Genomic DNA, 20133 nt, shown 5'->3' on the forward strand with positions numbered 1-20133 from the left:
ATGGATTGCACGTTTGACTATTCGCATTTTTCTCCAGAACCCCATTTTCATTTTATTCGACAATGCAATCATTAACGTCAGCGATCCATCACGTTTCGTCCAATGCTTTTGCTTGTTTTTCTTTAAACACGTCTGTTTTTTCGCCAATGGTAAACCAAAATAATAAATGCTATTTATTAGGTATGGCACTTAAAAATAAATCAAAATCGAAGTCTCTGTAACGAAAAGTCAAAGAGAATGCACCGTTTCTGGGAATGGAGTTAAAAAACATATATGTGTGGAAAACCGAAGTCCACAAGAACTATAACTCTTTCTTTTATGTATTTTCTAGACAGAAGAGTTATATTTACAGTTTCATTAATAAAAGTCTTCAAAGACAAATAAATCTCAGGCTCCTCCTGGATAGTGAAGTGCCCGGAGCTTTTAAGCATTCTTGCGTCACGTCCACGACAATCAAGCCAGGTTTTATTTGTGTTTGCTCATGATCATCTCATCTGTTACGTTTCTTAATATGTGTGTTTTGATTCGTCGAGTATATATGTCTTTTTGTTTTATTATTACAAAGATCGGCTCGTACTTGTGATCACGTCGTTAAGATTCATTAACGATGAAATTCAGACAAGACATGAAGACAAATCCAAAACTTTGTTTGGTCGTTTTTGATTCATTGATCAATATAGATCACTGATTACGTACTAAATTCTATTTATTTATTTGGCGTAGGTAAGGGGTAAACTCCATTTGTGAATATATTTGCTTATTTTCATTTGACTTATTCTTTTACGTAAACATTCGTTTTCAGATCCTATGAATAGGCTCTTCAATGGCGTCTTCAAACTCAGAAAGGAGATGGATCTTCCCTCTAGCTATGGCTTCCCTCATGTTCATATTCCTCACAGCTGTATCTTTCAACATGGGTCTCCTCTCTTCCGTGCGTTCCATTAACTCACTCATATTCTCCTCAAATATTCTACCAACCACAAACGAAACAACCGTCACATTCGCTGAGTCAAAGATCAAGCAACATCCTCCTCCAGTACAGTCTAGTCCTCCTCGCTTTGGTTATCTAGTTTCAGGGTCAAGAGGTGACTTGGAGAGCCTATGGAGAGTGTTGAGAGCGTTGTACCATCCGAGGAATCAATACGTTGTTCATCTCGATCTCGAGTCTCCTGCTGAAGAGAGGCTTGAGCTAGCTAAACGTGTGAGGGAAGATCCTGTTTTTAGCGACGTTGGGAATGTTTACATGATCACAAAGGCTAATCTCGTTACATATCGTGGACCAACTATGGTGGCTAATACGCTTCATGCATGTGCCATTCTCTTGAAGCTGAGTAAAGATTGGGATTGGTTTATAAATCTCAGTGCCTCAGACTATCCTCTAGTGACTCAAGATGGTATACATATATTAACTCTAGACTGTTTTTTTTTTTAAATTATTATTATCATGCAAGTTCTAGGCCTTAGGCACATAATCTCTCATAGGTCCGAAGTCAGCTTTTAGAAATTCCGATTTAAAGAATAACTATTTTTGCCATTAATGTTCTTTTTCAGATCTTATTCATACATTCGCTGGACTGGACCGGAACCTCAACTTCATCGACCACTCTAGCAAACTAGGCTGGAAAGAGTAATGATTCTTGAAACTTCTCTGTACTATACTACTTTGAGATGTGTGTTTGAAAGAGTAATGATTCTTGTGGGTTTTATGGCAGAGATAAACGAGCAAAGCCACTGATCATAGACCCGGGGCTGTACTCAACAAAGAAGTCAGATGTCTATTGGGTTACACCTCGTAGAACCATGCCTACTGCATTCAAACTATTCACTGGTGAGTAACTAGTGTTCATTACTTGAGTAACAAGGTAATGAAACTTGGAGACTAAACTATATGTTTTGATGGTAACTTTTAGGTTCTGCTTGGATGGTTTTGTCACGGTCCTTCATAGAATATTGCATTTGGGGATGGGACAATCTTCCACGGACTCTTCTAATGTACTACACCAACTTCCTCTCTACACCAGAAGGATATTTCCACACTGTGATATGCAACGCACCTGAGTATTCAAACACGGTGGTCAACCATGACCTGCATTACATCTCGTGGGACAAACCTCCCAAACAGCATCCTCGGACGCTCAACATCAATGACACCAAGAGGATGATTGCAAGCGGAGCTGCGTTTGCACGCAAGTTCAGACACAATGATCTCGCTCTGGACAAGATTGATATAGAGCTGCTCGGTAGAGGTAACGGAAACTTCACGCCTGGTGGTTGGTGTGCAGGCGAGCCGAAATGCTCCAGGGTTGGTGATCCGTCGAGGATCAAACCGGGTCCTGGTGCAAACCGGCTAGGTGCGCTTGTTAGCAGACTTATTTGGTCATCTAAACTGACTCAAAGGCAATGTAGATAAGCTCAATGTGCTTGCAGCTTAATGCTGTCGTTAGAGATTTTGTCACTAATTTTGAAGCAAGAATAATATAGCAACTCACTTCTTTTCTTCATATAGAAACACTTCTCAAAATACAGTAAACCATTTATAAATTTATCTGATATATAAGACAAACAACTCAACAACTAGTAGTGTTCATATGGTTCATGAAGATAAGATACAGTCTATAGATAGCAATGGTTGTATATACTTGTTATACCACAATGACTTGGAATTGTACAGGCTATTTACATAGAGAGAGTGTGATAGAGCTAGAAGAGGAGAAGGCAAATGAGGAAGCAAAAGAATAGGAATATCGATACCCTATTAAGAGACTTCTCATGCTGCATCATCCTCTGGTTTTGATAAGGCTGAGCTACTGTGTTTGTGAAGGTTCCGAAGATCCTGGTGTAGACCAAGTCCCCAAACATTCCAATCACCGGGTAAAGAAAACTCATCATTACCGCACTGGCAAGGTCAGTTGATTCAGTTGCGGTGAAGGCACGAGGGGAGTATCGGTGGTTATGAAACATTGGAGACAGAGTTCGATGCCGCAAGCTTGGATACAGAGATGGTTGTGTAGTGAAAGTTGATGGACCGGGTCTGCGTGGTATGTCTGAGTTTTGTTTCTTGGAGGAAAACGTGGAAGACATGCCTCTTCCATAGAGTGGAACCAATGAGGTGACGGTAACACTGGATTTGCAGACAGGGCAGGTGTTATGATGGTGATCAGTGAAGACAGGAGATAGCTTAACGTGTAGCCACTTGTAGATGCAAGGCCAGCAGAAAAGGTGTCCGCAGAGAGTGACGACAGGATCATGAGCTGTGTCTAGACAGATGTCACAATCAAAACAGCCGCTTTCATTAGGTTGAGCTGTGATGAGATTAGGGTTTTGTTTAACTAAGAAGCCATCTTCATGTGCTTGTTGAGGATCAGACCTGAAGAAGTTCCCTTCCATAGGAGGCAATGTTCTCTGTTTATCAACAGAAGGAAACTAAATGAAAAAAGTGAGCCTATTACAACTTGTAACATAGGTGTAATACCCAAACAATCTCTATGATTAACTAAACCTGATGTGACTTGTGTCTCTAAAATGTAAAATCCCACAGCAATTGAGGAGAATCCTATTTGCTGAAACCACAAACCCTGCTATAAGGTAGCATCTAGATCAGAATCATCATCATTATCTTACTCCAAGCAAAATCAGTAAAAGGGGAAATTAACTTCCAAATGTCAATCCTAATTTTTTTTTCCTTCCAAAATCAAAGAAAGAGATGACTAATAGATGAATGGAATAGCTCAAGAGAATCAATGATACGACAACAAGAGAATCAACGAACCAATATTTAAATTAACTTTCCAACACAAAAAAATTAACTTGTAAACGTGCAAGACACTTAAACCAATGTTCATAATTTCATATAGAGAGAGATACATATGTTGGAGACCCCATTAACCTAAAAACTCTGTAACCTGCTAAAAAATCCACCGGACATGCTCATAAGATGAATACATGAAATAAGGAGCGTGAGAAATTGTTGAGAGATTTAATTAGTATGGCTAAAGCTTTTTGAAATAGTGAGAAAAATTCATATTTGGAGTGACAAGTGACAACCTCCCAGCTGCTGGCTTTATCAATACATAATAACACAACCTCCCTGATTAGTCACATGCCTGCTTTAGTTTACTCGCAATGTTTGACATGGCGCATGAGTAGGGTTCTGTGTGATTAAATCTGAAAGGTGATTTGATGACTTAAATTGTTGTTTTCGTTTGTCCAGCATTTGAGTCAACAGGGGGGGAGGGGGGGAGGGAGAAGATGATCCATTAGGCCCATAAGTGAAATGAGCTAACACGAGTATTCAACAGATGTGCCAGTGAAAGTGACTGCAGTGATGCAATAATGCAGTCCGGGCAATCACAGAACATCAGTTTCTACTTTAGAAAATTAAATTAATATTTATGAATTATATAGGTGAGAAGATAAGAAGACGTTGACAAAAAAAAAAGGATAAGAAGGCATGAAAGTACGAGAATGCTTATCTCGTAACCAACTGCCCGTAACACTGACATCTTTCTTTTCATGGCCCACCAGGCCACCAATACCTATCTTTCCCCTGCTATGCAAAGATTCCAAAACCAGACCCTATCATTATTGTTTTCTAAAACAATGGCTACGACTGACAAACTGACAAGCATAGGAGAGTGAAGGTAACGGATAAAGAAATATTTTTATAGTAATTTTTTTTTTAAATTTTTTTTTTATCATCTAGAATAAGGATAGGCGTTCGGATATCCTTTCGGGTTCAGTTCGGATCTATTCGGATTTTGAGTTTTCGGATGTAAGGATTTCAGTTCCATCCGAGTATTTCTAAATTTCGGTTCGGATTCGGTTCCGATCTTTGCGGACTCGGTTCGAGTTCGAATAACCCATTTAAATTATTTTAAATTTTTTAATATTCATTATATGCTTAAAATTTCTCAAAATCTATAAAACAAAATAATATATTACATATAAATTTGTATAATATATGTCAAAATACCTAAAATTAACATATAAATTGGTTTTATTTGAATATTTGGATAGAAAATCAATAGATATTTCAAGTATTTTGGTGCTTTGGATATATTTTAGTTATTTTAGACATTTACTTTTTACTATTTATGTATACTTTCAAGTCTTTTAGACAACTTAAAAGTATCTTATATATTTTGGATGCTTTTAATATATATTAAATCTAAAAATAAGTAATATATTTAGATATATAAATCTATTTCGGTTACATTCGGGTACCCGAGATACTTCGGTTCGGGTCAGATCTGGATTGGTTCTTTAGATACTAAAATTTTGAACCCGTTCAAATATTTAATCGATTCAGTTTGGGTTCGATACTACTTTTTTGTATCGGATTCTGTTCGGTTTTTAGGATCCGAATTTTTTGCCCGGCCCTAATCTAGAGTAAAACTTACTCTGTTTTCCACTTACTTTTTCAGCTGGAGTTTTGATTAGTTTTCACTTAAAAATAATAACTGAACTGGAAGTAAAAGATCCTTTTTACTCGATACTTTTCCGTGACAGCCTAATATTTACAATCAAAAGATTGAATTTGAAAAAGACTCTAAAACACTAGCACAGATGTTACGTAATAATAAGACATAAAAACTATTTTTTAACTAAATGCAGAAAGAAAAATCATAAGTGCAGTATGAAAAATCTACGGCAGGTAAAACTAATAAAAAACAAAGGATTCAAGATTAACTGTCACTTTATTAAGAATCACTTAAACAATCTTTTAAAAAGATTTGTTTAATCCGAATTACACAACAACAACACTTCAGATTTCAACATTCTTGAATATGTCCAAACTATACTCCAAAGAACCATATCAATCAACACTCTCTCTGTGTCATTGCACCAATATGTCAAGTTCCAAATTCTTGACTCTACACAGTACTTCAACAAATTTTAATTAAAAAATCATCCTAAAATAAAACAAGTCAAAAAAGATAATGAATTATTTGATAACATATATCCTAAAACAAGTAAAAAAAAGATAATGAATTATTTGATAACATATTGGATAATTCATGTAAGACTATCCGAATAATATATCCAAAAGTGTGGTGTAATACTATAAGAAGTAATAAACTCGTGAGCTCATCCAAAACAGTTTCTTCCCACAGGAAAAGAAAGAAAACCAGACAACGGACTTAGATTAAAACATATAGCCACCACTTTGACATAATACATGTATAAATACTCAAGAAACCTAACCACTTTATTCTCTGCTTCTGCATTTTTCCTTCAAAGTTTCTTATTATAGAGAAACAATACTCTTCTCTTATATTTATAACCTTTTTTTATTTTCCCTCTCCCTGTGAAGAAACATGTTGGCTATATTTCATGAGGCGTTTGCTCATCCACCGGAGGAACTCCACAGTCCAGCATCTGAGAAATGCTCTAAACAACCCAAACTTCCTGAAGAAACCTTAAACAGTTTCTTATCTCGTTACCCTCTCAACACTTTCTCTATGTCTTTTGGTAAAGCAGCTGTTCTAGCTTACGTTCGTCCCTCTGCTTCCTTCTCAGTCCACCAAAGGTAATCATATATATACCTTCTCTTCTTGTTACAAAATTCTGCTCTTACAGTTTTTTTTTTGTGTTCAGAGTATTCTGTGGATTTGATGACATCTACTGTCTCTTCTTTGGGAGCTTGAACAATCTGTGTCAGCTAAACAAGCAATACGGTCTCACCAAGACAACGAACGAGGCCATGTTTGTGATTGAAGCTTATAGGACTCTTAGAGACAGAGGTCCTTATCCAGCTGATCAAGTCGTCAAGGATTTAGATGGTAGCTTTGCCTTTGTTGTTTATGATAGCAAAGCCGGTTCTGTCTTCACGGCTCTGGTATTCTCACAAGGACTTTGATTTATTTATAAGAAGTTAGTGATTTCGAAAGAACTTGAGGATTGTTTCTTGTAGGGATCTGATGGAGGAGTGAAGCTCTTTTGGGGAATAGCTGCTGATGGATCTGTTGTGATCTCAGATGATTTAGATGTTATTAAAGAGGGTTGTGCTAAATCTTTTGCTCCATTTCCTACAGGTAATGATACTTAGTAATTAAGTATAACACACACAACACAATTCTTTATATGTTTTAAACAAAGGCTAGGACATGAATCATGTTGATAGCTGACTCTTGATGTGGTCTTGGTATTTTACCAAACATAGTAGTTTAAATTCAGCTATTAAATTCAACAAATAATGAAATGTTTGATGGATTTTTGGGGGATTATTGCAGGATGTATGTTCCACAGTGAAGGAGGGTTAATGAGCTTTGAGCATCCGATGAACAAGATCAAGGCGATGCCGAGAGTGGACAGCGAAGGAGTTCTGTGTGGTGCCAACTTCAAGGTGGATGTGTACTCTCGTGTTAACAGTATCCCTCGTCGAGGAAGTGAAGCTAATTGGTCTCTCTGAACAGGGCCGGCTGAGGCATAGGGGCAAGGGGGGCGTGGGCCCAGGGCCCAATTTTTTTTTTGCATAATTAGTGTTAATATGGGGCCTGATTTTCAAAAAAAAAATTTTAAAAGGGGCCCAAAATTTTTATGTTATCCATAGAGTATATGTAAATTTTTTTTTGAAAAACTATTTTGCCCAGGGGCCCATAATTTTCTTGAGCCGGCCCTGTCTCTGAATAGTTGCACTCTCTTTCTCCGTTCTGGTTCTTGACTACTTTTGTGATGGACCATCTCTAATAAAACATGACTGTATATTCTACTGTTTGTTTCTTCCTTAAGAAAAAACTAGGATAAGACCTGCGCAATTATACGAAAATTATTTAAGAAATATCATATAAAAAATAAAATTTATATTCTTGGTCGAATTAATATTTTGATCTTAACAATTTTTTTAAATTTTTCTTTGTTAATTACATAATTTGTTTACTAATGACCTGATCCCATTTTTAAAAATATTTAAGTCAAAGAAATCACTTATCACATAAGAACCTAACAGTTTAGGCCGAATAATCTCAAACCTACTATTTGGTTATAATGAAACTATGTCATCTCGGTTTTACATCATGATTTAGCAATTTAAAAATTAATTATGGTTATATATGAGAAGTTGTACGTTCGCGTGACAATCCTATCTATCTTCAATATTTTTCTCATTTTTGTATCGTTTTTTTCATTTTGGTTATTACTCAATATAAATATTGATTTTTCAGTTTATTTTCATTTCGTTGTTTTATTTTGGCATGAGATTTAGAAATTTTTTACGATTTATAATTATTAAATAAATACATACTTAGGTTAAGATCCGCACCTTGTACAAAATAAATATTTTATATTTATTCTTTATTTTGTATTTTCTGCATATTATGAAATAATAAAATAATAATTATATATTAGATAACTAAAAATCAGCTACTATTATGTAATAAAAATTGGCGAGCGCATATAAATCAAACGATCGCTCTTGTTTAATCGCAATCATTTTAGGGTAAATAAATCAAAACAATCAATCTTATATATCGTATATGATATATAATTAAATTTAAATAATATTAACATAGATATATAGTATGATTTTAATATGGATATTTATTAATATGATTTTCCTACTCATATGATTGTATGATAATTTGCATATTTGTGTAACAAAATTTTACATCAACGATTTTTTTTAATGTGGAATGTTTAGTGGGTTTAATAATTTATAATCATTTTTAAAAACAATGAAGATTTCAAAATTAAAATATTAACTTTTTAATATATGTTCAACGTAGATATAAAAATATAAGTATGTATTTTCATATGATGTATAGTTTAATTTAAACGATATGAATATTATTAAAATAAAATTATTTATTTATATATGATTTTATAATCATTGTATCTTATTATAGAAAAACAATTTAAACATTTACCACAAAAGTTTATGTGAGACTTTTAACAGTTTTAGCAATTTATACTCTTTTTAAAAAATTCAAAATACAACATATACAAAAAATACAAATTTTTATTATATGATTAATTTAAATTATGTAATTTATTTTAATAATAAATAATTAAACAAAAATAATAGAAAATATGCAGAATGTTAGCAAATCTTTGTTATTTAAAAATTATTAATTTTCATATATATCTTAATCACATTAGGTAATTACATAGGTTTTATTTAAAGAAAGAATATATAATAATTTTAATTTGATAAATGAATTGTCCATAATGGACATACTATATAATATAATATTTCCTAACAATTAAATTTTATACTAACAAAATTCTAAATTGATTCTCAAGCAGCCATGTAAACAAAATTAGCATTGTGTGACAACTCAGCATGTCACTTTTTTAATTAGTACAAACTACAAGTTATAACTTTATAAATGTTTATCTAGCTATTAATAAATAGGGATATGAAATTATTGAGCTTTGTAAAATATATCTAACATATTTGTTGGGTTTTTATCTAACACAATATTAAATAGACTAAATGATTTTTTAAAGCCTAATATGTTGAAATTAGCTCAGATCTGTCAAAAGTTTTATTTTCGTGGAGAAGAATATAGCCACCTACAAAAAATGAAAAATATATTAAGTTACTACATAATATGGACTTACTTAAAAAGGCATTCAAATCTTGGATAAGGAAAACTCCATATGTGTTTTTTGACAAAACCTACATATATGTTATCTTCAAAAATATAACCTACAGTTAAAGCACGAACAAAATAATTTTTTAAAACATCATTTCTACATGTAATATATAAAGGATGTACGAAGACATTTGATGACCACATCGAAAATATTAAAACTTTTTTACTTAAAACGTTCAATTACTGTTGCTAAACTTATATGAGATGAATATTCACTTTGCACAAAAGGAAATTTGAAAATATAAATTTTTAATATTAAGAAAGTATCACTTAGCAAAAATTTACATTTAATGTAGTAACTATACATTAAAAATTCACATATTTTATTTCCTTTAACATCACATGTTACAGCTAAGTCTTAGACTAACGATTCACATTTTTATTATACATTGATCGTTATTATACATGAGCCGTATTATATTTATATCGATAGGTATAGTAACATTTTCTAGCATTTAATCATGGATTCACCAATTTCTCAATTGATTCTCCAGTTGACATGTCACCCTAATTAACATCATAATTGCTTGACACCTAAGCCGAGATATTTTTTAATTAATACAAACTTGAGGTTATAACTTTTCAAATGTTTCTCTATTAATATATAAGGGATTAAAATTCTCAATTCTCTTTACCTGGTTGATAAGCTTCTAGTGTTGTAGCGCAACTTCTATTGTACGCTACTCGCCACACAAATCTAACTCAACCGTCACTAACGAAAAATTTCACAATAGAATCAGACATCTTTGGTTTATCAGTTGGTAACATAGAGGTATCATCAGGAGAGTTCATATTAGGCCAAGCCAACGAGCTTCTCTGATCTCCCACACTTTAGGGGTAATGGAGCTCTGTGTTCTTTTTTTTTTCAATAGGAATTTCCCATGTTATATTCTTACGTAGCCCTATGACCACAACAGTAATATTATCAGTTGTACGTTCAGAAACTTAAGCCTAACGAGCTTATATATATTATATGAAGGGGGCAGAGTATTGAGTTATGCTACAATACCTAAGGCTTGCTGAAAATGATGTACAGTCTCTTCTTAACTCGATGTTCAGCTTTTCATTATTGTATCTTTCTTTAGTCTAAAGTTTTAAGTTCCTTAGTGTCGGATGCATTTTTTGTGTCAATGTTATTTGAACAGATAAAGACGTAAAGATATTCTTGGTAGAGTATTACACATTAGTTACATCTCCTTCTTCTATGCTGTTTTTTTAATTAAAACATTTATAATACATGTTCAATATGTCAACTAAAGTACATTTTTGTCTTTATCTAATTAGATCACATTGATACAGAAAATGCATGTCTTAGACTAAAGAAAGATATTGTTAAATCTGGAAGTATCTTGAATCCTTTGTGACAGCGAGGGGCTTGAAGTAGCTGCTGTTTGTGCTCGAAATGCTAGTGTTCTCAAGCTATGTTCTCTCTAAAGATTAAGCAGACATCTCTTAATCAATTAACCATTCCTAATCAAAACTGTAGCGTAGGATCTGAGATTTGTTCTTTACCTTGAACCTTAATGAGGAAGAGCTTTGTTCGGATTTGACTCGGTCAGTAATGTAGGCACCAAAGAGACCCGAGTGTTCCATCTTTACGGACAGAGAAAGCCGAGGAGACCAAACAAGCAGCTTGAAGCGCCATGTTTGGACAAACATAGAGTGAGCAAGATCGGTTGTACCGAAGTGGCTACTTTGTGAGAGAGTGTGAGCGTATATATGTACTTGTGAAGGAGTAGAGGAGGTGATATTCGGACGGGAGAAGAGGGTCCCCACAAAGATCACTTAAGATGTGTGGATAACATTATCTTACAGAAAGTATCTGCCAGATCAACGTTGAAGATCCAATGAGAACTCAAGTGTTAGATATTTTATTATATAGTTTTTATTTTTGGAAAAAAACAAGAAACAATTGCAAAGAAGGATGGTGATTGGTGTTCATGGGATTACATACCTTTGGCATGGGAGGAGTATAAAACTATGCTCATTAGCTCATACAATTCAATATCCATACAAATGAATCTACAAAACTCATAGTCATACCTAGTCATACCTCTATGGAACTTGTTGCTATCTTTATTATAGAAATTGTCTAGTGATTAGAGAAACAGTAATCAATGGGGGAAATTAGATTTCATAAACATCAACACATAGATTTTTAATAGTGATGAAGGAACGAGAAAGAATATTTAATTATTTATCATTCTTTAAAAAAATTACCAGTTACAAAAAAAATATTGTTTCCTTCTCATTTTCTCATTTTTTTTTGGTAGAGAAATAAATGACGCAACTATTCTTTGTCAAATTTGAGAAGGGAACAACTATTCTTTTTATTTCTTTTTATGTTTTACATTTACTGTCTTATTATATAAAGTTTGGTTCTTCAAATTTGTTAATTAACATAATCACGACACATAGCAATTATATATTTAAGATTATGACATGTGTTAATCTATCTCATAATTAAAATTTTATATACTAAGATATTAACAAAAATAAATTTTATTAAAAATCTTATTATATATATGATTTAATATTAATTTTCCTTTTTAAAATCCTAATCAAAAGATTATTTGCTAATAATTTTCCTTCTAATATTGTGACATGTGTTTAAATATATAATGATTAAAATATATATAATAAGATAATAAAAACAAATTTTGAAAAAACTACTTTTAAAAATTATTTAATAGTAAAAACGATTTTCAAAAAATATTTAGTAGTAAAATTTTCCTTTTTAAAAATCCTAAAAAATATATTTGAAAACAATTTATTTAATATAATTTTTCTTTTCTAAACTTTTGATGAAAATCTACACATTTTATTATATATTAACATGATTGTGACACATGGCAGTTATATATTTAAAAATATGATATGTGTTAAACTATCTCAAAATCAAATATATATATACTAGAATAATAAAGGTATTTTTCTTAAAAAAATAATTATAAATATTATTTAATAGTCTTTTTATCATTATTATTATTATTATTATTATTATTATTATTATTATTATTATTATTATTATTATTATTATTATTATTATTATTATTATTATTATTATTATTATTATTCTTATTTTGTATGTTAAAGAATTATGACAAAAAATAGCTACAAATATTTCACAACTATATTTAATTAGGTTTAAGCTTCCACATATATTTTTACAAAACAAAATATTATTTACAGAAAAATATTACGTAAGTATTTTCTTTTAATTTCTTGATACAATTCAATTTTCTTATAATCTTATTACATTTTATGATGCTAACGCATTTTTTTTTCAATTATGATGGGTTGTCGTACATGAGTATATGTGAATATGAAAAATATGATAAATATGTGTTTGTACGTATAAGATAAAATATAAGATCAGTTAAACAGAAGATTTTATTTAAAATAAATTAATTTTGTAAAAAATTTAAACAAAAATGAATTATAGTAAAATCTACAAAATCACAAATATAAAACTGAAAAGGGAAAACCTAATTTTTTTTTGTCAGCACCTAACTTATTAATTGGAAAGTTAGAATATATAACATAATTTAAAAATATAATTAAAAACCAAAAAAAAGTAAACGTGATTTATTAGTTCAACCAGTGGTTCAACCGATATCGAATTTTGGGTTTTACTGGATTTTTGCGGGTTTCTAAATATTGGGTTTTTCACAAAATCCAAACCAAATTTTTTCTGGATTATCGGGTTTACCGGTTCAACAGCGGGTTCAGATCGAGTTTCAAAACACTAGATTTAAGTTATCACTTACCGAAAAAAGCAAAGGTGTTTCCCAATCTTCTGATCCTCATGTAACAATTTCACGTGAAATTAACGGTGATGTCACTAAGATTGAATCATTAGATCAAGATTAACCTCAATCTCTTAATTGAGGTTTTTAGCTTCGGTTAAGAAACGGTTCTTAGTTTTTTTTAGATTTTAACTAAGAAAAGCTAAGAACATTCTCTTAAATAAAAGACATAAGAGCCGTCTTTTAGCCGAAAAATGTAAAAATAAAATTAAATTGAATCATGAGTTAATCATGCTTTTAGGTGTTTTATTTGATGAAAAGCCCAATAGAAATTACAGATGATGGTGACAGATGCCCAACCCGACAAATTTGAAACATTAATAAAATTTGGCCCAGCTTAGCCCAACTTATTAATAGGAGATAAATATCACAAGTCAATCGTTTGGCCAACCACTAGAGCGTGAATTCAAAAATTAGGTTCTACTGCTTCGTTTCAAGTGAATCAAGTCAAATTAATGGAGAGTGCAACTTCCGAAGAACCGTTTTCTGAGAAGGCCTACGTAAGTACTCTTCGAGATTCCTCATAATATGGTTTTGAATTCATGGTCGTTTTACTTTTGGATGATCTGTACGAGTCTCACAGAATAAATTACTTTTTTCTGTTAGGGTTTTGATCTGTATTACAATGACGGTCCGCCTACATTAGTTCCGTCTACTTGGAGTAAAAACTATGGTATCGGTCTTTATGGTAGGATTGGACTCCAATGCTACAATCTTCAGAAGGTAAAACTAACTAACTAACTGATATCATTAAATTAATCATCACTTATTCTCTAATGTCTTTTTTTTTTTTTTCTGAATTTTGACAGGGAACAAACTTAAAGTTTAAACGCTTGGAGAAACATAGTACCAAGGACACTTCCTTCTTCAGCCTCTACATAACTTTGGAGGCAACCGATCCGGCCACTGGCTCTGTCTGCTCTTTTCAGACTCAGTTTGGCGATGCAGGACGCCGCCTTTCGTTGGGGGCTAGGATTACCTGGTTTGCCTTAGCCTCCAGAATCAAACAAATATGTAAGATATTTCAAAGGGCGCTTTTTAAACACACAAGTTTATGGATAACTCTTTTTAAAAAAAAGTGGACTAACTGTTTTCTGACATCAGATAACCAGCCTATTGATGATGTATGGGACGAGGACACACCTGGAATAAATGAGTTCTACAAAGTTCCAATGCCCAAATGGTTTTCTGATGAAGCCTTGGAAAAGTATTACGTGGTAATAACATCAGATGATCTATTCATGGAGTTTTTTTTGACTTGTATATGTTTCAGTTAGTAACCTAGGTTGGTTTCCTTCGCAGGTGCCAGAATCAGAGCTGCATGACAATGACTGGCTTCAACTTCTCATGGAAGTCGCCTTCTTCTCCAAAGCAGATCGTGTATGTACTTTTCTTCTTTTTTTTTCTTTTTTTCTTGTCCTCTCTCTCCCAAAGCAACAAAACTTGAAACTTGTTGTTCTCTTACACAACGTAACTGCAGTGTTTGGATGCTTACCTACCCTTGGAGCTCAACAGTGTTGTTGTGGAAACTTTGGAAGATTACACAACAGCGCCGAGTGAGAAGCTCAAAGCTGATAACGCAATCTTCTACATTAGTTACAAGTGTTGCTCTGATCCTTCAACGCCTTTGGCCGGTGATCACCGTGCCGTAGTAAGGAAAACCATGGATGGCAAACCAGGCCACATGTGTCTTGAGGTTGCTCTTACCAAAGAACAAGAATGAAGAAGAGTAATCTGCCTTGTTATGATCTATCATCAGTTATAATTTATGCAGTTATGTTTTCCAGACTTTTCTTTTGTTTCATGTTTTGTGTTTATTTATCTCTATGCACACGATGTTGTCTGTTGTTTTGCTGGTGTTTTTATGTATTCAACACTCTTTTGAACTATTTACTTTTGGAATATCTATACTTATTTAACCTCCAACTGAGTGATTCGTGTTTGCCTGTTCGCAATTAGAACCAATTTACAACAGACCATTAGGTTTCACATTTTCTAAGCATCATCTTTTCTTTGCAAGCAAGCCCACATTCATTATCAACCGAGGTAGAAACCAAATGGAAATCCAGTTAAGTTGCCATGGAATTTTATCCTACTTCTAAGAAACACTTGGGTGTTCGAATCTGAATGCTCTGCCTCCGACTCTCTTTTCCTCAGTGGCAATGATGTGAGAAGAAAAGAACAAGTTAGTATGAAAAAAAAAAAAAGACATTCAAATCAAAACACAGAAAAAAATCTAGCAAATTCTGGAGACACATCAGCAGAACAAGTCTTGGGTCTAACAAACAAACAAGCAAGCAAAAACATGAATTCAAGACTGAGATTAACATAAACACGAGTAGCTACTATGGGTTTAACAACTGTCTTAACAAAGATAAACACAGGAGAAGCATAATTCAATACAATTCATTCAAATACTTAAGGGTACTCTCTAGTCTTGCTTCAAGGGTCCAACAGCAACAACAACAAACTCAGTGAGCAAGCGTCCTAGTGCAGCCAAACTCTATCAACATCATAATCAAAGTCGTGAACAATCACATCATCTCGTGGCACGTAGACTATCATAACTTCTAAGGAGACATTCACAATTACATTTTTTGGATGGGATATTCACGGTAGCGGATTTGCTCCAGGAAGACACCCGTGAGTGGAACGTGGAGAAAGTCAGGGAAACCTTCCCACAATGGGAGACAACTATAAGAAGCATCAAACCTAGCCGAGCAGGAGTCCCAGATAAGTTGATCTGGTTGGGAACAAGTACGGGAGAATACTCGACTAAATCTGGCTACCATACTGCGATTAAGCTACGCAATGAGGCAGGTTTGCCCGTGGAAGAAAGAGAGGACATAGACTGGTTCAAGTGTGTTTGGAACCTACAAACCTCACCAAAAACCAAAATGTTCCTATGGAGAGTGTTTCATAACGCCATACCAGTTGGAGAGGTCCTTGCAGCTCGACATATCCCAGCAGACCTCCTATGCAAGAGATGCGGAACTCCAGAATCTATTAATCACCTTTTATTTCACTGCCCTTTTGCAAAGAAGACTTGGGCTCTAACTCCTTTTGCGATAGGTTTTGAATATAGTGGATTGATAGAATTAAGGGATGTTTGGCTTGATCTGTGTGGAAAAACCTGTTTACCCCCCACGGGAATAGCTACCGAATTAGCTCCTTGGGTCATTTGGCAACTCTGGACAGCGCGTAATAAGCTTATATTTGAAGGAAAAGCGATCTCGGAAGAGGAGGCGGTGACAAACGCCTTAAGTCTTGCAAGAGAATGGCTAGAGGCTCAGGGACCCAAGACCACGCACAAACCTCGGCCCCGACCCCCCAACTGTAGTGTTTTAAACTCGGATGCCGCTTGGAAAGCAGAATCGAAGCTTGCTGGATTTGGTTGGACCATTACAGAGGCAACGGGAACCGTCTCCTTCACAGGATACGAGAGTTTTGTGGGATCAGCGCTGGTGGCCGAGGGACTAGCAATGAGGGAAGCCTTAGCTGGATGCAAAGAAAGAGGTATAAGGAGGGTGATCTGCGAATCGGACTCGTCACAGCTAATCAAAGCCATCGACGCGGGTGGTGAGAAGCCAGAAATCTTTGGAATTGTAGCAGATATTTGTGAGCTGGCTAGCTCTTTTGATGTGATTAATTTCGTTTGGATTCCTAGGGAGAAAAATGTTAATGCTGATAGACTGGCAAAACTTTGTTTGGTAGAGGTTGAAGCTTTTATGGCTGTCAACTAACTCTGTTTCTGATTTAATATAATGGTGTTTCAAAAAAAAAAAAAAAAAACCCAATGATCATCCAATACTATGGTCTTATACACCATCACATCCTCTGATCCCTTGTACTCAGCTGTCTCAGAAGAGGGTCCACAATAAATTGCATTCTACAGAAACATACAAACAATGAGATTAGATGTTATTAAGATCATTTTTATCAATCTAAATGCAAGACTATATTCAGTGAAATAATTCTCTCAAGAAGGCGATTTCCGGTGAATTTATTACCACCGCTCCCTTCCCTTATTCTCTTCCTCACCGTGAGTGAAGTTCAATTACCGGCCCTTGGCAACGGTATTCTGCTTTTGGGAAGTGCATCTCCAATTTCCTTTTTCGCGATTTTCCCTAATCAAATCAAAGGAAAATCTCCCTTTCCTTGCTCAACTTTCCTCTTTTACCTCTCTTGGCAATCAAGAACTTCCAAATCTGAATGAATTCCCTAAAGATTGTGGCGGAATATAGCGTAATCAATGGGAGTTTCTCCATAATCACTCTTGACCTCCTTCCGAAGAATCTGCCCCCTCGCCGTAACCTTGCCTACTGCTTCAGCACCACCGCGGAGAATATGGCCGACTTTCTTCACAAAGCCATTGGAGCATTGTCTCTTGATGATGAGGAACCTCTAGTCCTCCCTGATAGCCCCCAGTACAGAGTCTTTGATGAGAATGAAAAAAGCCTATTGGGTCGTCTTCTTAATCCGGAGTGTCAGTCAATGGAAAGAATGATTGACTACATGCCAACGGCTTGGCGTGTGCAAGGGAGAGTCCGTGGAATTGCGCTGTCTCGAGACAGATTTCAATTTGTTTTCCAGCGTGAAGAGGATTTAGCGACGGTCCTAAAGGATCGCCCATGGTCGTATAACCACTGGGCAATGGTTCTAGAACGGTGGTCTTCCTTTCCCCCGGAGAACTTCCTCCAGAATATGAGCCTTTGGATTCGGATCCGACATATTCCAGCTGACTTCTTCACTGTTAAAACAATGTTTAGATTGGCCTCGGAAATTGGAGAAGTGGAGGAGATTGCCTATGACCCTGAGGTATCTCATACGAAGGACTACATCAGAGCACAAGTGATATTTGATACCACTAAGCCACTGAAAGCAACACGGAAGCTGAGCACACCAGGAAAGGTGGTCACTATTGAGTTTGAATACGAGAAGATACACAAAAGATGCTTTCATTGCTTGCGTCTAACACATGAAAAGATCCGATGCCCTATGCTGAGGAAAGGAGCTCAGACTGAACGGAGAGTGCTCCTTGATCCTGTAGAGGAAGTGGAGAAAGCCCAGAGTAAGCGTATTGCGACAGGTCCAGTTGAGATCTTGGAGGGGCCACCTGGTTTTCCACCTTTGTTCCCGGAGCTATCTAAACAAGACTTGAAGATGGCTATGCAGTATATCTCACACTCGGATCCAACAGAGAGAATGGCCAGAATTGAAAGAGTTCGGCAAGGAATTGAAGACAATAAAACAGAGGCCTCAGTGCGACTTACAAGAATCTCTGGTGATTTGGATAAAGGAAAAGGCCATGTTTTTAGTTACACAGAACCATCTTTCTCTCAGCTGCTGCAACGGCAGACTGACAATGCCCTGGTGGTCTCTGGCATACCAACAACCTCTCGTGGAGGAGAACAAGAGACATCATCTTCATACTCTTCGGCTCTATCTGCTCCAACCTTGATTTCGACGGGTTTTCAGCTCGGCCCCTCGCTGGAGGGGCGAGCCTCCGGAAGCCTGAGCCAGAAAAAAACAATGCGCCGACGGCCCACTTCCTGGAAAAGGAAAGTGACTCCAAAAGCCAGTGTTGCAACAGAGGACCAAGTGGGCACATCTCACGCATCTTCTCAACGCAACACGAAGAGGAAATCTACTTCTCCTTTGCTCGCTTCAGACAACAAAAACCTGAAAACATCAGAACCTACGGTGGCTTCCAGTATGAAGCCGCTGCTGCCCCAATGAGTGTTTGGTGCTGGAACTGTCAAGGTGCAGGAAGCACTGAGACAGTTCAGATCATTCGGGAAGTTCGTCGCAAGTTCTTCCCGGATATTATGTTCTTGATGGAAACAAAGCAGAAGTTTGGGTATATTTTGGATTTGCAAAAAAGTTTGGGTTATGATGGTATATACACGGTTGAGCCCCTCGGTCTTAGTGGTGGCTTGGCGGTGTTTTGGAAAAGTAGTTATGGAGTTGAGATTCTCTCCAGTGATAAGAGGATTATTGATTTGAAGGTATCAGTTCGATCAATGTCTTTCTTTCTTTCGTGTGTCTATGGAGATCCAGTAAGAGAAAGACGTCAAGAGGTTTGGGATCGATTAGTGGAGATTGGGCTGCGCAGGAATGAGCCTTGGCTGCTGGCAGGTGATTTTAATGAATTAATGTCAAATGAGGACAAATTGGGTGGTGCTGTGAGAGAAGAATCCAGTTTTTGGGGCTTCAGGGACATGGCCAGGAGCTGTAAGATTAGGGAACTGCGGAGTTCGGGGAATGTTCTGTCGTGGGGAGGCTGGAGAGAGATGGTCTGGGTTCAATGCCGCCTCGATAGGTGCTTTGGCAACGATGAATGGTTTAACTTGTTCCCAAGATCGAGCGTGGAATATGGAGATATGTGGGGCTCTGATCATAGACATATACTGATTGGTTTTGTTCTGGAACAACGAGAATTAAAACGAGGAAGATTTTACTTGGATAACCGCTTGCTTCACCGTCAAGGTTTTGAAGAAGTAGTTGCTCAGGGATGGGGGGACTCTGGGGATCCGGTATGTATCATGGATCGCATTTCTAAGGTGCGCAGAGGGATCTCCAGGTGGAAAAAAACTTCTGATCTTAATTCCCATGAGCGTATCTTGAGGCTCAAGGCAGCTCTGGAGAAGGAAGTCTCCAAACTATATCCGATCCGAGCGGTGCTGAAACGGATCAAAAAACAACTAGCTGAAGCCTATATGGAAGAG

At 35.5% G+C, this 20133-nt stretch overlaps 5 protein-coding genes and 1 long non-coding RNA gene across 10 annotated transcripts; 4 read left to right on the forward strand and 2 right to left on the reverse strand.

Annotated features, from left to right (window-relative positions):
• Positions 1–732: 732 nt before the first annotated feature.
• Positions 733–2501, forward strand: LOC106413661 (beta-glucuronosyltransferase GlcAT14A-like). The gene is made up of 4 exons (XM_013854393.3): positions 733–1394; positions 1552–1627; positions 1713–1828; positions 1911–2501. The coding sequence occupies exons 1-4, from the start codon at positions 824–826 to the stop codon at positions 2408–2410; spliced, it is 1263 nt and encodes a 420-aa protein (XP_013709847.2). The 5' UTR covers positions 733–823; the 3' UTR covers positions 2411–2501.
• A 20-nt stretch (positions 2502–2521) lies between these two features.
• Positions 2522–4291, reverse strand: LOC106413669 (E3 ubiquitin-protein ligase RMA3-like). 2 transcript variants are annotated; one of them, XM_013854403.3, is made up of 3 exons: positions 4045–4291; positions 3500–3575; positions 2522–3402 (listed from the first exon to the last, which is right to left on the reverse strand). In XM_013854403.3, exon 3 carries the CDS (start codon positions 3385–3387, stop codon positions 2701–2703), a length of 687 nt encoding a protein of 228 aa, XP_013709857.2. In that variant the 5' UTR covers positions 3388–3402; positions 3500–3575; positions 4045–4291; the 3' UTR covers positions 2522–2700. The 2 variants fall into 2 exon arrangements, with proteins under 2 accessions (XP_013709857.2, XP_013709861.2); XM_013854407.3 differs by lacking the exon at positions 3500–3575 and having other exon boundaries at positions 4045–4267.
• A 1812-nt stretch (positions 4292–6103) lies between these two features.
• LOC106413666 (stem-specific protein TSJT1) lies at positions 6104–7740 on the forward strand. Of its 3 annotated transcripts, none has more exons than XM_048737738.1 (5): positions 6104–6529; positions 6598–6838; positions 6914–7034; positions 7233–7412; positions 7630–7740. In XM_048737738.1, exons 1-4 carry the CDS (start codon positions 6318–6320, stop codon positions 7409–7411), a joined length of 753 nt encoding a protein of 250 aa, XP_048593695.1. In that variant the 5' UTR covers positions 6104–6317; the 3' UTR covers position 7412; positions 7630–7740. The 3 variants fall into 3 exon arrangements, with proteins under 3 accessions (XP_048593695.1, XP_048593696.1, XP_013709851.2); XM_048737739.1 differs by having other exon boundaries at positions 7233–7404; positions 7622–7740; XM_013854397.3 differs by lacking the exon at positions 7630–7740 and having other exon boundaries at positions 7233–7602.
• A 3006-nt stretch (positions 7741–10746) lies between these two features.
• LOC111199750 lies at positions 10747–12010 on the reverse strand. The gene is made up of 2 exons (XR_002653601.2): positions 11109–12010; positions 10747–11026 (listed from the first exon to the last, which is right to left on the reverse strand). It is a non-coding gene; the product is annotated as an uncharacterized LOC111199750 (long non-coding RNA).
• A 1780-nt stretch (positions 12011–13790) lies between these two features.
• On the forward strand, positions 13791–15247 carry LOC106413665 (UPF0725 protein At5g63820). Of its 2 annotated transcripts, none has more exons than XM_013854396.3 (6): positions 13791–13905; positions 14012–14128; positions 14215–14419; positions 14510–14622; positions 14708–14785; positions 14886–15247. In XM_013854396.3, exons 1-6 carry the CDS (start codon positions 13861–13863, stop codon positions 15126–15128), a joined length of 801 nt encoding a protein of 266 aa, XP_013709850.2. In that variant the 5' UTR covers positions 13791–13860; the 3' UTR covers positions 15129–15247. The 2 variants fall into 2 exon arrangements, with proteins under 2 accessions (XP_013709850.2, XP_022546477.2); XM_022690756.2 differs by having other exon boundaries at positions 14708–14789; positions 14886–15203.
• Positions 15248–17617: 2370 nt separating this feature from the next.
• On the forward strand, positions 17618–19144 carry LOC106423813. Its single transcript, XM_048737502.1, has one exon. It carries the CDS (start codon positions 17618–17620, stop codon positions 19142–19144), a length of 1527 nt encoding a protein of 508 aa, XP_048593459.1.
• Positions 19145–20133: the final 989 nt, after the last annotated feature.

The sequence above is a fragment of the Brassica napus genome, chromosome A8, assembly GCF_020379485.1.
Source record: "Brassica napus cultivar Da-Ae chromosome A8, Da-Ae, whole genome shotgun sequence".
Classification (NCBI taxonomy): domain Eukaryota; kingdom Viridiplantae; phylum Streptophyta; class Magnoliopsida; order Brassicales; family Brassicaceae; genus Brassica; species Brassica napus.

Excerpts from the sequence above, each read along its gene's own strand:
- LOC106413661 (XM_013854393.3), top strand. The coding sequence starts at position 824 with ATGGCGTCTTCAAACTCAGAAAGGAGATGGATCTTCCCTCTAGCTATG. Across the intron at positions 1,395-1,551 it reads TCCTCTAGTGACTCAAGATG|ATCTTATTCATACATTCGCT; the intron begins GTATACATATAT and ends GTTCTTTTTCAG. Across the intron at positions 1,628-1,712 it reads AGCAAACTAGGCTGGAAAGA|AGATAAACGAGCAAAGCCAC; the intron begins GTAATGATTCTT and ends GTTTTATGGCAG.
- LOC106413669 (XM_013854403.3), bottom strand. The coding sequence starts at position 3,387 with ATGGAAGGGAACTTCTTCAGGTCTGATCCTCAACAAGCACATGAAGAT.
- LOC106413666 (XM_048737738.1), top strand. The coding sequence starts at position 6,318 with ATGTTGGCTATATTTCATGAGGCGTTTGCTCATCCACCGGAGGAACTC. Across the intron at positions 6,530-6,597 it reads TCCTTCTCAGTCCACCAAAG|AGTATTCTGTGGATTTGATG; the intron begins GTAATCATATAT and ends TTTTGTGTTCAG. Across the intron at positions 7,035-7,232 it reads TTTTGCTCCATTTCCTACAG|GATGTATGTTCCACAGTGAA; the intron begins GTAATGATACTT and ends GGATTATTGCAG.
- LOC106413665 (XM_013854396.3), top strand. The coding sequence starts at position 13,861 with ATGGAGAGTGCAACTTCCGAAGAACCGTTTTCTGAGAAGGCCTAC. Across the intron at positions 13,906-14,011 it reads CGTTTTCTGAGAAGGCCTAC|GGTTTTGATCTGTATTACAA; the intron begins GTAAGTACTCTT and ends TTTTTCTGTTAG. Across the intron at positions 14,420-14,509 it reads CTCCAGAATCAAACAAATAT|ATAACCAGCCTATTGATGAT; the intron begins GTAAGATATTTC and ends TTCTGACATCAG.
- LOC106423813 (XM_048737502.1), top strand. The coding sequence starts at position 17,618 with ATGAATTCCCTAAAGATTGTGGCGGAATATAGCGTAATCAATGGGAGT.